Here is a 23,698-nt window from a genome sequence, read left to right as displayed (position 1 = left end):
CAATCTGAGTTTTTAAGTATTAAAAAAAAGATTATCTTTTTTGCTATAATAAATAGTATATGATTAATTAGATATATCTTAATTAGTTGGCAAATTCATGACTTTCTTGAAGCTTTTAAACATTCTTCTAAGTCAATGAATGAGGCGGGGTAACAACAATGGCTACTCTAATTTCTTACAACTTTAGTTTTTACTTTTATAGAAATTTTTATTTAAAATTTCTGATTTTTGTTCTTTTATTTCTTAAATTTTTCATTGTATTCCAATATTTTTAACACTTTCGATTTAACTCTTCAATAAATTTTATTCCGATCCTCTTATTATAAATGTTTTATCACGAATATAAATATGAATATTTTATACCGCAAAATCTATTAAACAAATTGAGTAATGCTAGGACATGAGTAAAAATAGGAGGAATACAATCTTTGGGAAGAGTTAATAAAATTAAAATGAATCTTGACAAGAACTATATATGGGTAGCTAGGGTGGCCTCTTTCTCCTCTGCAAGAATATTAATGTGTCATGCTCAAAAGATCATTTAAAAAGTTTCTCTCTATTCTATTCTTTAATTAGTTTGGTAAGTAAACAACTTAAATTGATTACCATTTCCCAAACTTAATTTGATTTTCTTTCTCGTACTCAGTGTACAAATATAGATGAAAATGATAACTTGGTTCTAACTAACCTATTTTGCACTAACTTCTCTTTTCCTCCATCTACTTGTGCAGCTACTGGATTAAGACAGTTGCATTCTTGGCATTTGCTTCAACTAGCTAATTAATCAAACCATTATATTTCATGTAATTAGCTATTATTTCATGTAATATATATATATATATATATATACCCAAGTCATTATGTTGCAGGTATATTTGTTCTTTTTTCTAATTTAGTAATTTAAAATAATTTAGAGCGTGCTGGATATGAAACTTGCGGGTCATAAAATTATTACTCTAGAAGTTTTAATGGAGCTACATATTCAAAATTTAAATTCCAAATCTTAGTTAAACTATAATGTCTTATGCAATATGTATATACACCCAAGACATTATTTTTTGTGTTTTTTTTGCTGGTATAATACCATGTCGCAAGGATATTTATTCTTTTTTCTAATTCAATAAATTAAAGTAATATGGAGCGTGCTCGGTATGAAATTTACGAATGATAAAATACTATTTCAGAATTTTAATATAGTTGCATACTCAAAACTCAATTTCGGGACTTTAATTATACTAGAAAAAAAAAAAACTTTTATCATGATTTTAGTTATATTTATTTTGAGAGTATTTAGAAGATTAATTTTATTTTTTTAAGCTGAGGTGTCAACATTGCAAAGGTAGTTCATTACAATGATTTAAACTAAAAGTGAAAGTTACAGGAGAGCTAACAAATTAATTAAGGTCATGCTAAACATGTTTCACAATAAGGAATAGACAAAGCAATTGATTAACAAGTAGGGATTGTCACAAATTAAGAGGAGAATCTCTTGATAATTAAACCTTTTTGCATAATCACAGAGTCACGAATAATCAGCCTAATGATGAAAAGCAATTAGCCAGGAAAAGTTTGGTTTTTTGCAATCCAATTTTAACCATTTCCTTTTCTTTCTTTTTTGTCAATAAAGTTGGGGAATTCTCTTGCTTTTTGTTCTTTCTAGGTATGATTTTCTCAAGGCGAATATATTATCTTTATTGCCCTTCAAAATTATTGTACCTTTTCAGTTTTTGTTCATCGATCATCATCATTTTGGACTCCACACAATGATATTTTGATTTAGCCATTAATTATTCTCAATTACGATTGTTTTGATAAATCTCTAAGATCGAGCTTTTTTGATGTTATGTGTAATGTAATTCATTTTTTAAAATACATTTCCACTTTAGTTACTTTTATTTTTTTCATTTTATGAATATTGTTAATAACCATTACAACAAAATTTATATTTTTCAGAAGAAATATATAACCTCAAAATTGAACTGTAAAAACAGAAAATGGAAAGTATATATTTCTATTGGTTTTTCATTTAATAAGCTGATTAATTATCATGTCAATTTCACATTATGCTATTATATATATTGCTGGCGCCCTTATGATATGCATCAGGAAAATCTAATTCCAAGGAAAGTGTCTTCTTTTTCCAATTTTATTCTCAACAGAGTCTTAATGGTAAACCCCTAGAATTCTTTTCAGCTGAAAAAACTGGGAACAAAATGAGCTAACTAGAAGGTGAAGATTATGAAACTATAAATGAGATATCATCATGCATGGGCAAAACAAATAAGTTATAACCCATTTCTTGGAAAGGAGATGGTATCGATTGTAAATGTACATTATTACTGAAGGAGTTCTACATTACAGATCAGATAATGCGATCGCTAACTTTAAAAGAAGAAAAAAGAAAGAGGTGATTTGTAATAGAAAATTGAAATTTAAAAGGAAAAGAAATACAAAAACAAAAGCGAATGCAAATGCTGTGATGTAGGAAATTAGTTACTAAGCATGATCAAAGTAAAAGAAAGAAAATTGATTCTTGCTTGAGAAAGAAAAAGTAGGGAGAGGGAGCTGGGAATGCTTGTGATGGAAGAATAGGCCCAAGCAAGATTCTTGATTTAATAGATGCACATGCAACAATTAATAGCACCAGACTCTTTTGCTTTATTTGTTGAGCCATTGTAGGACAGTAGCTGTATGTGATTTTTGTTTTTTCCCAGCTCATTCAGGAATCCTAACAAGTACATGCAACTATTGTCATCTCTTCTTAGGAGAGATTGGTTTTGGTATGGGTCATTTTCAGTCAAAATTGTGGGCAAAGAATAATCTTTTTCTTTTGAAAGGAAAATATATATATATATATATATATATATATATATATTTATATGTATATGTACATTTGATGAGTTCTTCTTCCTCATGAAAAAACCAGATTAGGACAGGATTTCTTTTACCTTTCAAATAACAATATTTTAATATTAACTAAAAACTCTCTAATCAAGAAAGGCAAATTGGCCCTTTTTAATGCATGTTTGTTCATAAGAATATTATACTTTGTCTCTCTTTTTGGGCCACTTTGAGAAATGAAGATCCTTAAGAATATGCAAATTCATGTTTTTCCTCATATAATATAAGGGGTAGGTGTTTAAAACGTTTTGTGCTGTGCCCCCTGGGACTCTAAACCAATTACACAGAAAGTCTTTCAATCAATTTTGACACCTGCAATACAAAACATGAAGATGTGAAAAAGAGGCCAAAATCAACAACTCAACCTGAAACAGACAAACAAAACACATTGTTAGCATCTTTTCTTCCTTAGACATTTTCATTGATGCTTTTTGAACTGGCATCAATTCAGAAATTGGAAACTATGGCAAACCATATATATATATATATATATTCTTTTCCTGTACTTCAAATATATTGTTACTAATAGTAAAATATTCTCCATTCCAAGACAAATACTTCATTACTGGACAGCCTGCTACTAATTCAATGGCCAAAATATTTTATCTTTAACTCATTGCTTAGAGACTTTTATAACCTCAAAAAGGTAATGAAACAAACTAAAAAGTGCTATCCAAGAAAGATGATTAATTAAGAAAAAGAAAATAAAATTGTCACCCCATATATATAAAGACCCCACCTTGACCCACATTTGCCCTTCCTTCTCTTCATGGCAACCCCCATGAAAGAAAGTCCATAATTTATTTATACAAATTTAAAGAAAGTTTCCAATACCCTTTTCTTCTCTTTACTCGAAGATCCCATCACATTCAAGGAAAAATAAATAAATAATAATAATAATAATAATAATAATATTACAAGCTTTTTGGTAGCATCCTGATTTCTTGCCTTTGTTTGTGCATGTTCCCACGTGAGAAGAAAGCTTGTTAATCCATCCATGGATGGACATGAAAGCACGTAGTTCATGCAATAACAAGTGCAGTCAGACTTTAACGGATTAAAGATACTGTCTAAAAACTTCTCAAAATATTGTTTATTTTTATTTTCTTTTCAAAGAAACATGAAAATTGAAATTGACCCTTGAACTATTCTATGGTCTAGTCCATTTCACAATGTATAAGTTTTCTGTCATTTTTTTCCCTTTTCTTGTTCTTGCTTAAAAGATTTATCATGTAAAGAGATTCAAAAGACGTCCGATAGGGTTGATGTTGATCTTTTTTCTTTTTATTTTTTTGCTGTGGTCCTTTACCAGGCGTGAATGGCGGGACCATTAATTATGGTAATAATCTATATCATGCTTATTCATCATATAATCATATCATCCTTTAGTGTATTTAATCATATCCTTTTAAGCATAATCATTCATCATATGATGCTTTTAAGTGTAGAGTGTTAAAGATTTCTCAAGAAAAAAAATTAATTATTGCTAATCACATGATTGACATTTGTATGTCCAGTATTTATCCTTCCATAATTTTTTAAACACTTCTTTTGGCTCTATGGTTTAGCAGTTCATATTAGTTAATTGTATATGCTGTGATGCTGCCTGTTATTTTGACGAAATTTTTAGCTTTCTTAGGCTAAGTAATTCAAAGATTAGTCAAGTAAATAATAATGAGTTGATATTCTGACAGGTTTCTGTCAAGCAGTAATACACAACTCTGCCAGAAAAATTGTTAGTATGTGTTTTATGTAGGCAGTACAAAGGTGGAGTAAGCATATGGAGTGGGTCCTTGACAAGGATCTTGAATATAATTGCCAAAGGCCTGATCTTTATTGAAAGATGAGAGAAACAAATTCTTCCTTGAAAGGTATGGCTTGGAAATGAATATAGCAGTCTGACAAATTATATGGCTTTTAAGGAAGCTAAGTTGGTTACACACAAATCTCTATCATCACATATATATATCCATACAGGTACCATTCCATTAATGCATATGACATTGAGTTTTTTAAGTCCCATATTTCAACTTGGTAAATGAAATTTTATCCTCTTACTGTTTAAATTTTTCAACATAGATAATCTCAGTGTATCAGTTTGAACTTGGTAAATGAAAATTGTTTTCAGTACTTTAATGGTCTGATAATGAATCCATCAGAATCACCCTTCAATCTTGATTAAAGATTTCCTAAAACATTCAATTCACATTCACTATGAACTTTTTGCAAATTGCAGGTTTCAATTCTATTAATCACAATCATCACACTCCAAAATTAGTAGCTACAAGTATTATACTTATATGCAACACATCTAGTTTCTGATATTTCAGTTCATCATCAGGATCAATCTATGTATCGATCACCTTCACTTGAACCACTTCAGATATTGTTAAGGGCAACAAGCAGTTGAACTCATCAATTAGGTTTATGCAATCTTAATGCCGTCGATCTCTAAGCTCATCATGTCTGCCCAAGGGTAGTGGTGGATAAAGATCCCTGGACAAACTGAATGAAGGAGTGGAACCATCTCCATTTGAAAGGGGCATTGACATGGTATGAAACTGATTCTCCATCAGATGCCTAGGCATTTTAGCAGCAGAATGCCTGCAAGATTTTTGCTTAGCCTTGGTAGCCTCTGTGAGGTTCATGTAGCTGGGTTTTCGGGTATTACTCTCTACTTTGTCCACCAAGATTGTGTGGCTAGAAAATGGAATTGGGGAGACGGCTGTAGATGAAGTCGACTCCGAGCTCTCATCACAGAGGGATTCAGAATTTGGTGCAGAAGAAGAACGGATTATATGACTAACAGTAGGAGGTTTAGCAAGAATTTTTATTGAAACATTGTTTCTTCTCACTTTTACTGATTCGTGTATCGATGGATATGAATAGATACTGGCAATGTTATCTTCACTTTTCCTTGAATATGTTGGAGTCTCCGATGAATCAGTATGAATTTCTTCCATCAGTCTACTTTCCCATGGCTTGGTTGCCATCCACCTTTCTAGCCAGCTCCATCCGGGGCTGCTACTATTATCCACCCTTTGATTCTTGAGAGAGACTGCTGGCTTGCTTGTTCTTCTAGCTGGGCTGCCACATGATCTTGATTGCTGAAAGAAAAAGCGATTATGAATTAAAAAACATTGAAGATAAGAGAATTCTGTGCATCTTAACCAAATCATTTAGGCTGCATTTTCTTTCTTCATTATGCAATTTTATCGTTACCTGTTGAGAGAGGGCGTACGCAATTGCTCTCTCCCTCTTGATGGCTCCTTCTTGCCTCATTTGCAACTTCGCTCGAACTTCTTCTGCACTTCCCAAACTACAACACCATCCTTGCTGAAAGAATTAACAATTGTTCAGACAAAGATCACTTCTGAATATATTATGTGCAGAGCATTCTGATAATGAAAATTCAAATAGTACTCATGATATGCACCTCAGCCTGCCTGGTGGGATCGGAAATGAAGTGTTCATCCAGTAATTTTAGCGCAGCTTGACCTTCTGAAGACATACTGGCACCCTGTGCTCTCATTCTAGCCTGAACCCTTACAAGAGCTTGCATACACCTCAGTGTCACAGCTGCTTGCTTTCGGACTTGCCGGCCACGAAATATAGCTTGAATCCTTACCACTGCTTTCAAGGCCCTCAACGCCCGCCTTGCCTGCCCAAAATAGATCACCAGGTCAGTAACATATAAAGAAATCCTGAGCTATTCAGGCAATGCAATCGGATAGCAACAGAACAGGGAATTGACAACACTAACTACATTATATGAAGTATATAAATTTCATAAATCAAAGTCCTTCTCAGGAATCAACAATCAAAGTGACTCTTCACTTGGAAACAAATGTGTCTTCTTGTCTTTGCTTTTGATAGAAGATGCCATAATTTACACTCGACCCAAAGAAGTTTAAACATTTATCATTTGACTGGAAATTAGAATTAATAGCACATTAAAAATTTTCCCCTTTATGATGGGTGGAAATTTGCATATTTTGTTGTGCAATCATATTCCAATGTACTTACGATGATCAAATCTGGTGAAAAGCTATAAATTGTTTCATTTCTTTATTTACTTGTTTGTTCATTTTGTCTATTTTGGGCAATAATTGATCCAACTAAGTAATTATACATAAGCAGAATTTCCATCTAATAAAAAAGATCTCTAATCTGCAAGTAATCTGTAGCTAATAACTTGAAATAGTTTCTCTGTTTTGCCAAAATAACTTCACTCACTATTTAGCTATTATTAATCTCAAAAACCATAGTGACCCAAAAACCTGAAACTGTAAAATAAAACTAGAAACCTATCTGTAAATCAAGAAAACAAAATACAAAGGAGATCCCATTTACCAATAAGCCTCGGAAAGCCGTTTGGATTCGGATGGCAGCCCATTCTTGCTTGACCACCATGAAATCTCTAGGTGGGGCTCTGGCCACAGTGGCCATGGCAGCGGCAAACGCATCATCAAGAACAAGAGAAGAATCAGAGGCCTCTGATGATGCCATATGTACCTTTCTCAAACCCTTTGAAGATGATGATGATGACCCAAAACCCTCTGATGAGCTTCTCCATAACCTCCATTTCTTCTTGCCTTTAGTTTCACTCTGTTTTTCCTGTTAAAGAAAAAAAAACAAACAAACAAAGAAATCAAGACAAACAGGAAAATAAAACTACAAAAAAAGTGCGTTCTCTTGGTTACTCGAATAGAAATAAATAAAGATTTACATTACATGGTCAGGTGGCGGTGGAAGTTTTTTGAGAGTAATGAGTGACTTGAGCCATTTTCCTGAAGAACCCATTTTAGCCTGTTGATTCTTGAAAAGTATTACAAGAGAAAATGAGAGAGATAAAGAAAGAGAAAGATAGAAACGACTGTTGTTGTTGAGTTTTAATGGGTTTAAAGAAACGGTTGTTGGTGTTGGTGTTGGTGCTGGTGTTATCAGAGAAGAGAGAGACGTTTGAAATTTGAAATTTTGAATAAAAAGAAGTAATAACGGATATATGGACTTTTTGCCGCTCCCATGTTACTCGGGTTAAGCCAACTCTTAATTAAGTGAACATTAATGAAGCCAAGTCATTTTTTAATTATTATTAGCAGTTGTTGTGGGTCCTCTATAACTTTATAATAGCTTCTTTTTTTCTTTATTTTAATATGAATTGAGCTAATAGTCTTTTTCTGCATTTCTCTCATGAATAGTATGTATAAAAGAAACATCACTTCATATTCAATTTAGATTTTCTAAGCAAGAGCACACTTATGATAATTAACAAGCTATTGAATTTGAGTCTTTCTTATCCATTATTGATGATGCTAATAGAAATTTATTATAAGAACATTTGCTTTTAAGAGAGAGGTTTTAAATTTAAATTTTTTTATTTACACTAAATAAGTCTTCATTTTTAAGGCGAACGTAAAGAAAATGACTGTTTGTCTAGTTCATGATCTGTTGTCTCATAAAAAAGAAAATTATTGAATATGATTAGAAAAATATAAACAAAAATCAAATTAAAAAAAATTGACTTTTGACCCTATTTTAATTTGACCAAATTAATTTTTAGTATTTATTTTTCATTAATTTGCCAATTAACCAATTATCGTTAGTTATATTTTTTTCTAATTCATTTTAATTCGATTATTGATTCTAAGAGAATTTAAGTTAAAATAAATTGATAAAACTTTCAAAAAATTGATAGTTTTGTTTGGTTAACCAATCTTAGTTATCCATAATGGTATTATGTAGCACATGATTTATTTGTTTTCAATGAATAAAAAAAATTCAACTCCGGGTCATAATAATAATAATAATAAATTCCGTGAAAATTTTATTTATGAGCTACATAGAGCACCTTCTAAAAATGATCCAACCCATCAAAAGAAAATATACATATATTGTAGAAAGAAAAAAACTACATGCCGAGGTCAAGAAAAAACCAATGATCAATCTTAGATTAGTCCATATTGTTGTTCATTACTAGTTTCTTGCAATCAAAGGGCTGTATTTACCAATGAATTTGGTGTTGAGTAAGAATGTTATAAGGTTGTGACTGTTTGCTTTCAAAAGAAAAAAGGTTGTGAATGTTTGAACAAAAATAAAGGGTTCATCTTAGGGTCAAAAGACCTGCCACAAAATGCTGGACCAATGAAAAAGACCTTGTCCAAAGAATGTCTATTGAGGAGTAGAAAGGTGTAGTCTTGGGCTTGGCAGTCCCATATATGCAAGAGTGGGGGATAGGTGAATGTTTGGGCTAGGCCTTGGTGAAGGGATTGGACCATAACTAGTAAAGGATGATCCTGCAGCCAAAATCCTTGGTGATAAATTGACATGTTCAAGTGCCTGTAATTGCAGCTTTGTTGGGTATTCTCTAACACAGCCAATTCTAGTTCCAGCCCCAGTACTCCATTTGCAAGAAGATATGGGCTTGCTTATTTCAAAAACTGCTGTTGCTGCTGCTTCATCTACATTTGCTTCGCTAGAACTATTAGCCATGGGGATTTCAATATTTTCTTCAATGCCATGGTCTTTTCTAACAATTAAAACTTTCTCCCCATTTTCTTCTTCTTTGTTATCATCTGTGTTGGAGATGGCATTGGTTCGCGCAACTGCACCCACATCTTTGATATCAATGAATGAAGCAATTTTCTGAGTCCTCAAAATACAATCTATTTTGTGTTCCTTTTCTCTATTTCTGGGAGGTGGGATGTCATCGTCCACGGGACATTTCTGAAAAGAGAAACATGAAGAGTTTATAATGGAATGAAATTTAGCTCAACCACAAGTATAAAAGCAAACCAACTGTTTATGACTAAAAAAATTTCTATATAATAAAGATGTAATCTGTTAACGAGATATATAAGAAGGAAAATCTTACCTTAACATCTGTCAAGTCTACGTTTTGGTCCTCCAAGAAGCTAATGAATTCCAAGAAATTCTCTTCTGATGGGCGATAATGGCCACTGTAGGACCATATAGCCTGAACAAAGACAAGGCTAATCAGAGAAAAGTTTACTATAGCTATATATTGATGAAGAATGATAATAAGTGTACGTATATATAGTATACCTCAAGAATCCCATCATGTGCGACCAATCTTCCAGCAGCAATGGCCGCACCACCAGCTAGAAAACTTGAGTGCTGAAAAAGTCCTTTTTCCTTTTTACCAACGTACATGGTCCTTGATGCACTTAGAACAAATATCCACTTTGTCCCCTCCACTGTTTCCACTGCCTTCCCACTTTGTCTGTAAACTAGCTTCCTGTCTACCGCTATCACTTCATATGCCTCTCTCTCTTTCTGCGTCATCATCACAAATGTCAACTTTTGTAGTAATAATACTATAAGCTACATTAATACATTTCTAATCCAAAATTTGTAAGGGATGTTTTCAAAGAGAAGAACAACATTTGAGTTTGTCAATAGAAGCTTATTAGTGTGAATAAATCAAGCTCAAACTTGTAAATTCTCAGATTATTAGAATTATATTTAAGAAGATAAAATAGACCCATTATTATACAACTAGTTTTGTTTGTAGAAATTTTTCCAAGTTATAAATATAGTTATGCTTACGGGAGTAAGATATTTGATACATTGACGTTGTAGCTCTGTCCTCGGACATGTATCAAGATTTACTTCTTTCCCAACTCCCACGTCCAGCCTGCATTTTCCACATATACAAAGACAATCAAAGAAAGGTAGCAAAACCATATATTTCCTTCAAAGAACCAAATTAAAAAAAAAATTCCACTTTTGCCATTATTTTTTTCTCCAAGTAATTACCAGTAAAAGAATGGTTGTGAGCTTTCACTAGTAAACCAGACATCATAGTAAAAGTGCAGATTGTGTCCGTACCGATGTCGTGGATCTATCTGTACAAGCGCAATAAAAGTACATTTGTTAATTTGCAGGCCACATTTTTAAAGTAGATTGATCTTATAATGCTTATAGATTTAGCATCAGTTTCAACAAATATTTTAGTGAAAGATTCTATCAAAAGGGTACGATCCTCATTGATAATGAGGAAGAATAGAAGATGGAGCTTACAACTTCAAGCCAGTGTCTTAAAGCTAACTGCTGAGCCTTCTCATCCTTGGACAAACCCTTTCCAAGCTGCACCGGTAAAAAAATTTGATTATCATGAGAAGCAGATCTTGTCAATAGTGTCTATATATATTTATAACCCTGATTAATTCCTCATCACATGCAAAGCAAACATTCGTCGATTAAAAGAAAGTATTTACCTTGGCTACCCTAGTCCTAGCTCGAGCCCATCGTGAAACAGCACTTTCTGTATTATCAGAGTTAAAGAATGACACAGAACTCCGCCGTAGGGCTGCATAGTCCAATGCCTTCCACCTATATATCCATACATACATACAAAAGTGGATGAGCTTTAGCTTAGTGGTAATGAAGTCGTCACTCAATCGGAGCCAAATTAACAAAAAAGAAGCAAAATTTGAAAGCACAAGCAGTAAGAAACTAAAGCATATATGTATAAATATGAGATATAAATTACCAACCATAGCTCTTCCACAACCACTGCACAGTCTGCAAGGTTTCTGCGAGTTCGATAACTCTTGTAAGCTTTTTGCAACCTAGTTGCAGCTACATCACGCTGATCATCGCTAGCAGGAGTTCTATTTTCAGGTTCAGGTAAAGAAACTGAAGCTACCGCGTCATTGACTATATCACTGTTCTTGTTCGTAATAACGATATTGAGTTTCTTGAATGAAAACTTAGTTTTCAGCTTCTGAATTACTGGTTTCCTTTTCTTGAAACATATAGATTCTTCAACTAGCAGATCGTCGATACCATCAGCTCCATCAAGATTGTCCAAATCCTTTTTCTTGAAGCTTACAGTCCTCAATGCTTCTCCATCTTTTCGTTTGAAATCAATGGATCTCACTGTAATCATTTTTCTGTAATCTGATAAGCAGCAGTATTAGCCACCCACACGTAGTAAGAAAATTAAAAGAAAAATGCATGAAAACAAAAATTATGCCATACATTCATAACGAAAATGGTTAAATGAAGTAACAGGTTGGTTAACTAATTACATTTTCTTGAACCAGTTTATTGGAATTCTACATATATTTAGTTACCAACTTCTTAAGGATTCAACAGACATAAAATGATACGTACCTAGAGTATCCAGAGTGTCCCTGAACAAGAAAGCTGATCTTGATTCTTGAGTGCTAGAAAAGAATGAGATTTTGTAGTTTTGTAACTTCTCAATGGGGCATTTCCTTTTTATACTACTGACATCTGAATAATAATAATAATAATAAATATGGAACAAGGTCACCTTCAAACACGTATTGGACAAAGATCGTAGAAAGCAGGAAGAAAAGAAAGAAAAAATAGAATTGAAAATACAAAGGGGTTGTTGAATAGAAAAACTAGAAAATATATAGTACTGTTCTGTGACTTGAAAAGGAGAAGAGTTTGAACTGAAGAATTCAAAGTTTGCATTAAATTACTCATGAAATACTAAGTTTACTGACTTGGGAAAGCCACGTGTGACAGTGCAACATTTCGGAATTGCTAATATATTTGTTCTTTTTTATTTTTTATGAATATTTATAATTCTTAATGGACCACAGGCTATGCGAGATAGTCAACCCTTACATATTTCTAATTATAATAGTAATAAAATCTCCCTAGCTTAATGTATGGTGGACGACTCCCTGATTCATACAATAATTTTGAAAAATTATTATTGCCTCCTCAACCACATGCATTTGCAAAAGTGAATTAATAATTTCTTAACATTTATTTCCATCAACTATTACTTCTCTCCGTCTTTCTTTTCTGTTAATCAATTCGGTCAAGAAATTTAATTGATAACTAAAACTTTCAATTTAGTCTTTAAACTTATTATTAAATATTAATTTTATCCATATTTTAATTTTATCAATTATATTTATTTTTAAAATGATTTAATTTTAGTTTCTAAAATAAATAATTAAGATTTATGTTTTTAAATTTTTTAATTTAATTTAAAAAATAAAATCTACTCAAATTTAACGCAACTAGTAATAGAAACCGAGCGACATTACTGTTGATGATTGAATGACGTTGTTTGGTTTGTTATTTTATAGAGTGATGTAGTTTTATTTTTGTAATAATCATTATTTTCTTTTTTATTTAATTATGTTCTTTTTCACTAAGAAAATATGAGAAAATAGTTATGAAAAATAAAGTGAGAAAAAAAATGAATTAGATGGTGAAGTGGAGAAAAAGAGGAAAATTTTTTTCTTACACATCAAATTAAAGTTTAGAAAGTTTTACTTAGTAACTAGAGTTTAAAATATTAATTTAATTATTTTTTGTTAAAAACTAAGACAAAATTATTCTAAAATTAAATGAATTTTGAAGAAAAAAAGTTAGATGAATTTAATACTTAATAATAAGTTTAACAACTAAAGTGAATCTTTTTATTATATATTAAGTCTTTTGACCGAATTAACTAATAAAAAAACAAATGAGGAGAGGTGATTGTTAATGGAACCAAATGTTAAGGTATTATTAATTCATTTTTAAAATTACAGAGTTGGACTTATAAATTATGACAATTCTCAATGCCTAATAATAATATTTTCAAATAATAACCATTTCATTGCAAATTAATAAAGCAAAACATGTAAAAAGGCCCCTAAACTTTTAACTTCTTACTACTTAAGACAAAAAGACATGTACTATTAAACCTCTATTCTACACGAAAATAGTATATGAAGCGCTCTTTTGATAGTGTGAAGGAGGAGGTTTGGAATGACACTCCACGTCAGCCTTTTATTTTACTCATTAAGAAATAAATAGTAATAGTAATAATAAGCTATACAAAAAATAAAAATAAGAGAATTTAAGAAATTAATTTAATTGGAATTGAAAAATAAAATAAAGTAAGCTCCAAATGACTTGAAAGAGTTCTCATCATCTTCTCAAAAAAGATAAAAAATGAAAGAGTCATCATCTCTATCAATTTAAGACCCCAACTTACCTAAAATAGCTTAGTTCCTTCTTCACAACCACCGTTGTCATCTTTTAAAGACAAATAACAATGTCAAAATCGAAAACACACACCCATTAAACTCATCCTCTGTACCTGAAAAGCTCATAATTTAAACCACCGCTACTATCTTCTACCACCAAATTACTCAAAAAAAAAAAATTAGCTTCAAAAATAAAGTTTGTACCTAGAAATGAAAATAAAATTACAATCATAATATCACAAGAATACCAAAAATCACCACTGAACAACAGCAATAATAGCAAATTCAATAACAACTCACAATCATAACCAACATTTATTGATAATGTCAAGCCTAGTAGCAAACTAAAATTAATGGTTCCCTTACTTTTAACAGTGAGTAAATCTGTTAAATAAAATACTTACCGAGAACCCATATAATTTAGGGGTTCAATAGCACATGTTTTCTGTTGGGAAGCTCAAAAGCGGAAAAGACAAAAGTTTAGGGGCTCTTGGAATAAGTTTTTCCAATTAATAATTAACAAAAAGGGAGTGACAAGAATTAGTCAAGACCAAATTGAAGCTTCCTACAAGAAGATTGTTTAATTATCTGAAGACAATATCAAAATATTAAAAAGAACTGAATTAACAGACTTCTGTAAAGGGTTTCGCACGTCAATCACTTCACAAAATGTTATGTTTTCTTGTTTGTACGATTGAGGAATAGAAAAAGGAAATTAAAGAAGAAAAAAAGAAGTCCAAATCCATGCATATACATATTTTTCTCTTCTTGGTCTTCTCTATGAATTTTCTATTTTGACGTGTTATACTAATTAAGACATGGTTCGACTGTTTTGTCTAATTTTTGTATATTAAAAGTATATAGAAGTCAAGTAAGCTCACATAATAAACAATTATTTCCCAAATATCATGATTATTCAGGAAATGGATATATACTTTTCATTAAATTATATCATTATTTTGCAATAGAACGATTAAATTAAGTAACCATATGACTCCATCTAACTTACTTATTTTACTCTCTAAATACGTAAATTAAAAAAAAAAGATAGAAAAAATTAGGGCATTATTTATTATTATCAAGGCATTATTTATTAAAACATTGTTTTAATGACATAACTTATTAAAATAGTTCATACTAACTAAGAGTATTTATTTAGTTTATTTATATTTATTATTAAAAATACCAAATTTCACTAATAGAATATTTATTGTTGCAAGTGCTATAATTATAATATCAAGACTATTAAAAATAATTTTAAATCAATAATAATATTTATCAATCATAGAAAATTTAATTATAGTGAAACTAACTTAAAATATTACAAATCACTTTTAATAAGGATACGGTCCAAATAAAGAAAAAAAAATCATATCAAATATCAATTGATAAGAATTTCTTTTTTTTTAGTTTAGTATCATGATTATGCAGTTTACATCGATTTAGTGTATATGTCGCCACCTATGCGCTAAATCGATAAATAATCGACGCATATTTTAAATGACGACATATATATCAATCATCTAATATCAAAGTATAAAACATTTATAGATATGTATTACTCTTTTATTAATTGTGATATATATATAAAGCGAACTCCAAGTTTTGACTACTGTAAACTATAATTATATGTGTGTATCACAGTTGAGAAGAAACATAAATGTAAAACCAATACATTTTGATGGGTAGAAAGAACGATAGATCTATATATTATATCTAGAAAGAGAAAAATGTTTCCTTGGACGGTGGCGAAATAGCTATTATAGAAACCTATCATGTTTCTTTTATTTTCTCTTTTTGTGTTTGTACAAACTTCCGGTCAGAGTTGAAAATATTTAGGTAACCAGCAGAAGATGGCCGGCGGCGGAAAGTATTCCACCAAAATCATTTCTCTCTTTCCCATATGCACATGCAGATTCATGAATCCATGCATGTTGAGGATCATGTGATCTACTTTTCTTCTCATTTTTCATCCTATGGGGAAAGCAAGGAAAAAGGGTATTCATTGATTAGATTCAAGAATGTAGGACCAATGATACAATATTATTTGACTATACGCAAGTGTTGTTTAAACTTGTATTTCCAATATCCCACTACCTATAATATTATATTTGATTTATTACTGAACCAGTGATACATAATTTAAATATTTTAAATTTAAATGAATAAAATGTAAAAAAATTATATGTAAATAATTAAATCGTTTCGCCTATATATATATATATATATATGATACCAAGTTATTTAATTAGTCTCTTCAGTTACTGCTCTTCCTGGAATCACATGAATCACAAAGCTTGAAATGCTATTTTAAGTGGAAACTAAAAATAAATTCTGCTTTCCTTTTTTGTCAATTCTTTTTCACTGAAAAAGTAAAGTAGCCCACTATGCGTTTAATATAATGATTTACTATGTTCTTTTTCTTGTTTATAGTCTGAAATATTAAATAACACAATGTAATGACGTACCATTGTTATTAATTCATGGACATCACAAGTACAGGGATAGCAGCAAGGTTAACATTCGTTCACACCATGAGAATTTTACACATTTTAGTAATACAATGTATGACATTTTTTATTGATCAACGTCTTTAGAAGAAGGAAATTTTTCAGAAATAATCTAAAATTAATGAGAAATATTATTTTTTTTCTATATAATTTTTTTCAAAAATAATATTTTTATAATGTGGTTATTTTTCAGTTATTTTTCTGTTGTTTTTTTAATTATTTTTCAATTATTATTTTTAAAAGCAACCAAAGAAAACTAAAAAAAATTAAAAACTATATTTTTGATATTTTAACACAATAAAATTTAAAAATTTAAAAATATATAGATGTTTTTATTATTATTCTTTATTAGATTATATGTCTTGGGCTCAACTTAAATAATTAAAATAGGCTTATTCAATTACATATTATAGGTTGAACTTTAAGTAATTAAAATAGGCTTATTAAATTATATATTTTAAAAAACCAGTAATACTCATAATTTTTTATTTTTTTATTAAGTCTTTTATTTTTATAGTGTTAAAATATTAAAATATAACTTAAATCTTCTCAAAGGTTTGATCTATGAACCTTACTAAACCTAATGCCATTTATTTAGTAAAATATGCATTGCTAAATAAATAATATTTTTTAGTTATAATAATATTATGTTGTAGACTTTGAAAACTAATTGAGTAATAGTTTATTTGAGATATTTATAGAGATAAATTTAATATTTAATATCCATGTAGATAAGGATAAAATATAGATTTTTTTTGGATATAAATAACGGTAATAACAACCCATTATCCCTAACTACCAACATTCCGCCAATGTAGGAAGGTCACCAGCACCAATCGCCACTTCCTGCAATGTAAATTGAGTCACTTATTTTGATTTAAAAAAGAAAACTTTTGAGAGTTCATTATCATCTTCATTGTCTTTGTTTGTTGTTGATTAGGTCTCACTCTAACAAGTTCACATTTAAAATAGGAATTGAACCCTAAGACCAACTCGTAGAACAACATTCTATTTATATAACTAAATTAATGCACGTTAATTAACTATGATGCTATTGGATTGTAATATACACATAAATAAAAAATTGCACCTTAATCACAATATAACATATTAAAAACTGAGATCAGCAGTGTTGCAGACATACAGCCTGAGCAAGCCTAACAGAGTTGAACGGTAAAGATAAAATGAGTTTGGTTAGACTTAGAAAGATAGGACTGAGCATCCCTTAATAAGTTATGTGGTGTCTAAATGAACCAACGTCTCCATAAAAATTCATTTGAAATTATTCATTAACTTCATCGAGCTAAGCTCGAATTTAGTTTCAAGTTCAATAACTTTATCGAGTCAATTTCGAGCTTGATAGAATTTGGTTCGTTAACCCAACTCGTAAACTCGAACTCGAGCTCGAGCTCAAACTCAGTTCGTTAGAAAACTTGCGAATAGATTCGAGATCTAGCTCATGAACATGCTCGTTTATGAGCTAGGCTGTTAATTCGTTGAATGATTCGAGCTTGAGTTCGAATTAATTGTATTTTTAAATTTAAAATTTTGTATATAATATAATATAAAATTAATAATATAATACATTATTTATATTAAACTTGTATATATAATTATAATAATAATAACTATAATAATTATATTAATAATTTTTTTAATTATATAACTATTTAATAAGTCCAACTCGAGCTCGTTTAACATAATAAATAAGTTATTTATGAATCGAACTTGAATTATTCAGAAACTTAATAATTTAAAACGAGCCGAGCTCGAGATTGAATATAAGAGCTGGAATCGACCTCGAACTTTTGCCATATTAAACCAAACCGAGCTCGAGCTCATTAAAATTTACTCGTCTCGATTCATTTTGCAACCTTATAGATAGAGCAAATTTAGTAAGAAAAGTCTATAGAATTAAACCATGAGCACGTCAACTATTGCTAATCTCTTTTTTTGGTGAGATTAGATTAAACTTTTATATTATGTAAATTTTTTTAATTATTAGGATTAGATCAAACTCTTATATTATGTAAATTCTCTTGATTGTTGGGATTAGATAACAACTTTGTATTATATAACCCGTTTCTATCAATAAGACATCATAGATTGATACAAATTTTAGATAACACATAATAGTATATGATTGTAGTGTCAACACAATAAAAAAAATATGATGTAATTAATTAGTATAATGTAACACCCGGAATTTTTTTTATATATTTAATAATGAGTTTTTTTTTATTTAAGTTAATTTTAGCTTTATTTTTATTGGGTTTAATTTGAAATAATTTAATGAAAAATTTAATATTAATCAAATAAATGAGTTATTTTCTATACCCAATTAGTTTGAAATTTTAAGAAATTATTCAAGTAAATTATTTGAGAAATGATTATATTTTGGTTATTCAAAATTTTTTCAAATGCATATCTATATAAGTAAAATTATATATTGGAAAATTATGGTAGAATTGTAAAGGATGTGTTTATAAAAGAATTTTGGAAAAATTGATTATTTAATTTAATTGTGTGTTAGGACTAAATTGGAAATTTATTTTGGAATAAGGATTGAAAGTATAATTTTATTTTTATGGGGTATTTTTGTAATTGTGTATTTTCAATAATTTGGATTTGGCCCAAATTAAATAGTTAGGAGCTTAATTGAAAGGCTAAAAAGAAGTTTGGGGGTCAAATTGGAATTATTCAGGATGAAATTGTAAGTAATTAAGAAAGTTGAGGAACCAAATTGTAATAATGAAAAGTTCAGGGGTCAAATGTCGATATTGAAAGGAAAGAAATCGGGGAAGAAGAAAGGAGGAGAGAGAGAGAGAGTGCGGCGCCGGGGAAGAGAGTGAGGGGGGCGCTGCAGGCGTCGGTGGCGACCGTCGGGGCGTGAAGCGCTGGCCGACGGAGCGGCGTGCGCTGGCGAGCGCAGCGGCAACGGCAGCAGCGGCTCCAGCGGCAGCGTGAGGCGGCGGAATCGCGCGACGTGTGGCAGCGGCTTCCGAGCGTCGTTCCGGCCGTTTCCGGTGGCCTTTCCGGCCGATCTCGGTGGCGATCAACTCCCCTTGGAGAGAGCTTCCTTTTGGCGGCAGCGGCGTCGGTTTTTGTGGCCGGAGGAGAGAGTTCCGGCGAAGTGGAGGCAGCCGCTTTTTGGGCTTTTCCGGCGAGCTCCGGCGGAGGATGGATGATCAGAGGATGTATTCCGACTCTCCTCAGCTCAAGCTTCGTGATGGCACTGGTTTCGTGGCGATCGGGCTTCGTTTGCGAATCGACGGTCGAGATCGTCTGCAAATCTCTCCGGACGATCGAGTGTCAGATCGGAAAATCGGAAGCGGGATCGTCATCAGCGCGTCGTTGTGAGTCCGATGGTGTGTTCGGATCGTCGATCGGACTCCGGCGGCCGGAGGCGAGTCGACCGAGCGATCGAGCGTCTCGGTAATTTTCTTTGGCCCGTTAATTTTAGAAATTCTTGGTTATTTGTGTTTATTGGATTATATTGAGTATTTGATGATTTTTGTGAGTTTTGTGTGGCGAATCGAAAATAGTGAAGTTTGGGGACCCGACTCCCGTTGTTTAAATTGTTGGATATTTAGAGTGTTTTTCCGGCAGTCCCGGACCCGTTTTTACGAGGGGGTAATGTTCGTGTTGTAGGGGAGGTTCACGAATTTTCGGTAGTTCCCGAGTCGAGATTCCCAGGAATCTAGACCTAGGATCTATTGGATTGTCTCAGCGTATTGATAAATTGTTTTCCGTGATTAGATTGTCAGTTCGTTCGGCTCGCTCCTACCGAGGCACCGGAGCAGAGCTAGGAGGTCGCCAAACCTGTGAGTTAAAGTCATATATCGCTTATGCACGTGTCATGCATAAAAATTTGATTTGCTACTGTGATTATTCATTTGCAATTTTAATTTCTCATTTAATTATTATCATTATTTTCTTGATACTTTTAATTATTATTTAAATATGTTTTTCCTTTATCACCAATTTTAATATTGCATGATGACTCAGGATGGGACGGCAGTAGAACATAGGAGTTGGATAAGTGTTCCAATATAATATGGGAGAGATAGGAAAAGGGTAAAGAGGTAAAAATTTTGGGAAAGAAAGATTAGGACCTGCCCTGGTCGAGCATCGCTCTCTGGGCTTAGTAGAGTGTGGTTAGGAGTAAAGGTCCCCGGTCGAGCATTGCTCTCGGCCAAGCTTATTTGGAAATTTAAGTGACCGGACTGGAGATAAGGTCCCTGGTCGAGCTATGCTCTCTGGCCAGATCTTATTGGATAAGAGAGCCCGAAAGGCTAAGAGTTAAATGACCGGACTGGAGGTAAGGTCCCTGGTCGAGCTTTGCTCTCTGGGCGTCAGTCCTGTTGGAATGAGAGGTTTGAGATGTTAGAGTTGAGGTTAGTTGAGACATAAGTGTTGAAATAAATCGAGATGTTAGAGTTGGGATTAGGGTTATACTGAAGTACTCCGTCCCGTTGCATGTGGAATAAATTTTGTTTAAGCATGGCATGACACATATGTTTTAACATGACACGAATGGTTTGCGTGATTTATTAATTATTTTTAAAATTAAATGAATGTGATATTGAAATGTTGGAATCTGTTTTAGATATATGATTTTAACTCACTCTCGAGACTGACAGTATCATTTTTACTGTTTTTCAGATTCGTGACTGTTAGTCCTCTCGCGACTCTTATTCAGTAACCCGACTCCTTCATCATCGGGTGATGTATTTGATTTGGTATGTAAATTGGTAAATCTTAGATTCTCCGCAGTAGTAATAGTAGATGTATCAGTTGTAAATTTTCTGAGCTTCGGGTCTCGCCTAGTTTTTCTGGTAGACCGAAGTAATTTTGTAAAGTGTAACTATTAAGATAATTTGTGGTTTTAATAATATTAATTTGAGATGAGATTTGTTTAAATCAGTGAGTGTCAGGCTTACTACGGGTTTTGGTGGCCTTAAGCCTACCCATTCCCTAGTGCCGGTCACGGGCCCACGGGTGGGGTCGTGACATATAAATTCTACATTTTATTGTGAAATTATAATAAAGGTTAAAAATTCTATTCGTATGTTTTTTAGGGCTAAAAACTATTTACTCATGAGGTCTGGTCTAATACATGTATCGGTTTCTGAATTTCTTTAATTATATCAATACTCGAGTTTTAATAAAACTAACTACTATCCATTCCGTTCAGTCGAAGGACTAAATTAGTAATTTAATATTATAATATCATTTTTGAATTTATTATCAAGTATCATATTCGTCCAAAACTAATTTAATTATCAAATTAGAGTAAAATTTTATTTTTAGCACAAATTAATTTTAGTGTCTAATTAAAATAAAAAATTAATATTTTTTTACTTGTTTATATCTTTTATTCTTTTAGCTTAATTTAATCTTAAAAAAATTAAACGTGTTAAAAACACTTACTTATTGTTTAATACTATTAAATTACTATGTAGTTTAATTTTAAATTCTTAAATAAAATAAATAGTTAAAAACAATTATTTTTATTAGAAACTAAAATAAACTATATTAAAAATAAAAGTTTTAGCCATATTAATCTCACGTGAATAATTGATACAAAAATTCCATTTTAACATACACGATCATCATAATCATCTTCATTGATAGTGCACTTGTCAACTTGATATCCATATTATTTCGCTAGATTAAGACATGATTGTTTAATTTAATTTGTACTTTTTAATATACTTTAACTATAATATATAATAAAAATAACAATATAGTGATATATTTTAATTAAAGATATTTATTTTATATTAACAACTAAAATTAAATTATATAAATTTAATAATATTATTGAAAATAAGTAGTTTTAAAATGTTTAAATTTTCTTGAGTTAAATTATATTAAAAATAGAAAATAAAGCAAGAAAAATAATATTAAATTTATTTTTTAGTTAGACACTAAAATTAATTTGTGTTAAAATTAATATATTCCTCTAATTTGATAATAAAATGAATTTTTAATAAATTTTAATGTTTGATAATAAGTTTAGAAATCAAATTGTAATTTTAAATTAATAGTTTACTCATTCGACTAACAAGTAAGGAGGTAATAGTCGGTTTTATTAAAATTTAAAAAATTTAATGTAATTAAAAAATATAGAAATCGACTTAGATATTAGACTAAAAACCACAGGAGGTAAATAATCCTATTTTTCATATGGATTCAGGACTATTGAATTTGTCAAGTGCTTCAGGCAAGAAGTTAGCAGTTAAATCGTTGGCCTTCTATTTTGTAACTGAAGCTTTTTTTTGCCAAGCTGGAGTACGGTAGAGGTAGAGGGAATTTCCGGTGGAGCGGTGAAATGCGTAGAGATCGAAAAGAACACCAACGAGAGACGAAAGCTAGGGGAGCGAATGGGATTAGATACCCCAGTAGTCCTAGCCGTAAACGATATGATCAAGGAAGCGGCACGAAATTCACCTCTAGAAAGATCAGAAGTAATCAGAGTTGTAATTGTCTGATTCTTGAATTTAAATCGAAAATTGTATTTCTCTAATCCTAATGATATAAGAAAATCAAAATTGATACATAACCAATCCGTATTGATTTTTTCAATAAAAAAAATATTCTCAGATTCAATTTTAACAACAATTATGAGTATATGTAAACCCTAGAACATAAACTTTTACGCGAATATCTATCTTATCTATCTATGATTCCTATAGGAAAATTTCTATTCCATTTTTCGGTGCGGCTGGATCATCTCCTTTTCAGAGAGAGGTAATGCTTGTTGGGTATTTTGGTTTGACACTGCTTCACACCCCAAAAGAGGGGAGCTACGTATGAGTTAAACTTGTCGACGGAAGTCTTCTTTCTCGACGCTGAAGTAAGACCAAGCTCATGAGCTTATTATCCTAGGTCGGAACAAGTTGATAGGATCCCCTTTTTTCGTCCCCATACCCTCCCGCGTGGTGACATGGGGACCAAAAAAGGAAAGAGAGGGATGGGGTTTCTCTCGCTTTTGGCATAGTCGGCCCGTGAGGCCCGCAGGGCTATTCGAGCGCCACGAAATGAGGGCTCTCAGCCACATGGATAGTTCAATATGCTCATCAACGCCTGATCCTGAGATGTGAATCATCCAAGGCACATTAGCATGGCGTACTTCTCCTATTCGAATCGGGGTTTGAAACCAAACTTCTCCTCAGGAGGATAGATGGGGCAATTACATAATTAATAAAATAAAATATAAATATTACTAAAATTTTATCTATATTACTTGTTATCCGTAAAATAAAGTAATATGTAATTTTATTAGTAAGT

The 23,698-nt window shown here is 31.5% G+C and overlaps 2 protein-coding genes across 2 annotated transcripts; both read right to left on the bottom strand.

Annotated features, from left to right (window-relative positions):
- Window positions 1–5,005: 5,005 nt before the first annotated feature.
- LOC8284708 (protein IQ-DOMAIN 8) lies at window positions 5,006–7,879 on the bottom strand. The gene is made up of 5 exons (XM_048377605.1): window positions 7,636–7,879; window positions 7,255–7,518; window positions 6,338–6,562; window positions 6,124–6,237; window positions 5,006–6,008 (listed from the first exon to the last, which is right to left on the bottom strand). The coding sequence occupies exons 1-5, from the start codon at window positions 7,702–7,704 to the stop codon at window positions 5,337–5,339; spliced, it is 1,344 nt and encodes a 447-aa protein (XP_048233562.1). The 5' UTR covers window positions 7,705–7,879; the 3' UTR covers window positions 5,006–5,336.
- An 848-nt stretch (window positions 7,880–8,727) lies between these two features.
- LOC8284707 (IQ domain-containing protein IQM1) lies at window positions 8,728–11,833 on the bottom strand (the record flags this gene model as incomplete). Its single annotated transcript, XM_048378345.1, has 8 exons — window positions 8,728–9,627; window positions 9,776–9,877; window positions 9,967–10,197; window positions 10,471–10,558; window positions 10,681–10,769; window positions 10,945–11,010; window positions 11,142–11,256; window positions 11,421–11,833. Coding segments are annotated over 8 exons (1,659 nt in total), but the record flags the coding sequence as incomplete, so codon positions are not given.
- Between the last annotated feature and the right edge of the window lie 11,865 nt (window positions 11,834–23,698).

This window comes from Ricinus communis, chromosome 8 (genome assembly GCF_019578655.1).
Source record: "Ricinus communis isolate WT05 ecotype wild-type chromosome 8, ASM1957865v1, whole genome shotgun sequence".
Classification (NCBI taxonomy): Eukaryota; Viridiplantae; Streptophyta; class Magnoliopsida; order Malpighiales; family Euphorbiaceae; genus Ricinus; species Ricinus communis.
The sequence above is the reverse complement of the archived record's forward strand: the minus strand, read 5'-3'. Positions and strand labels throughout refer to the sequence as shown.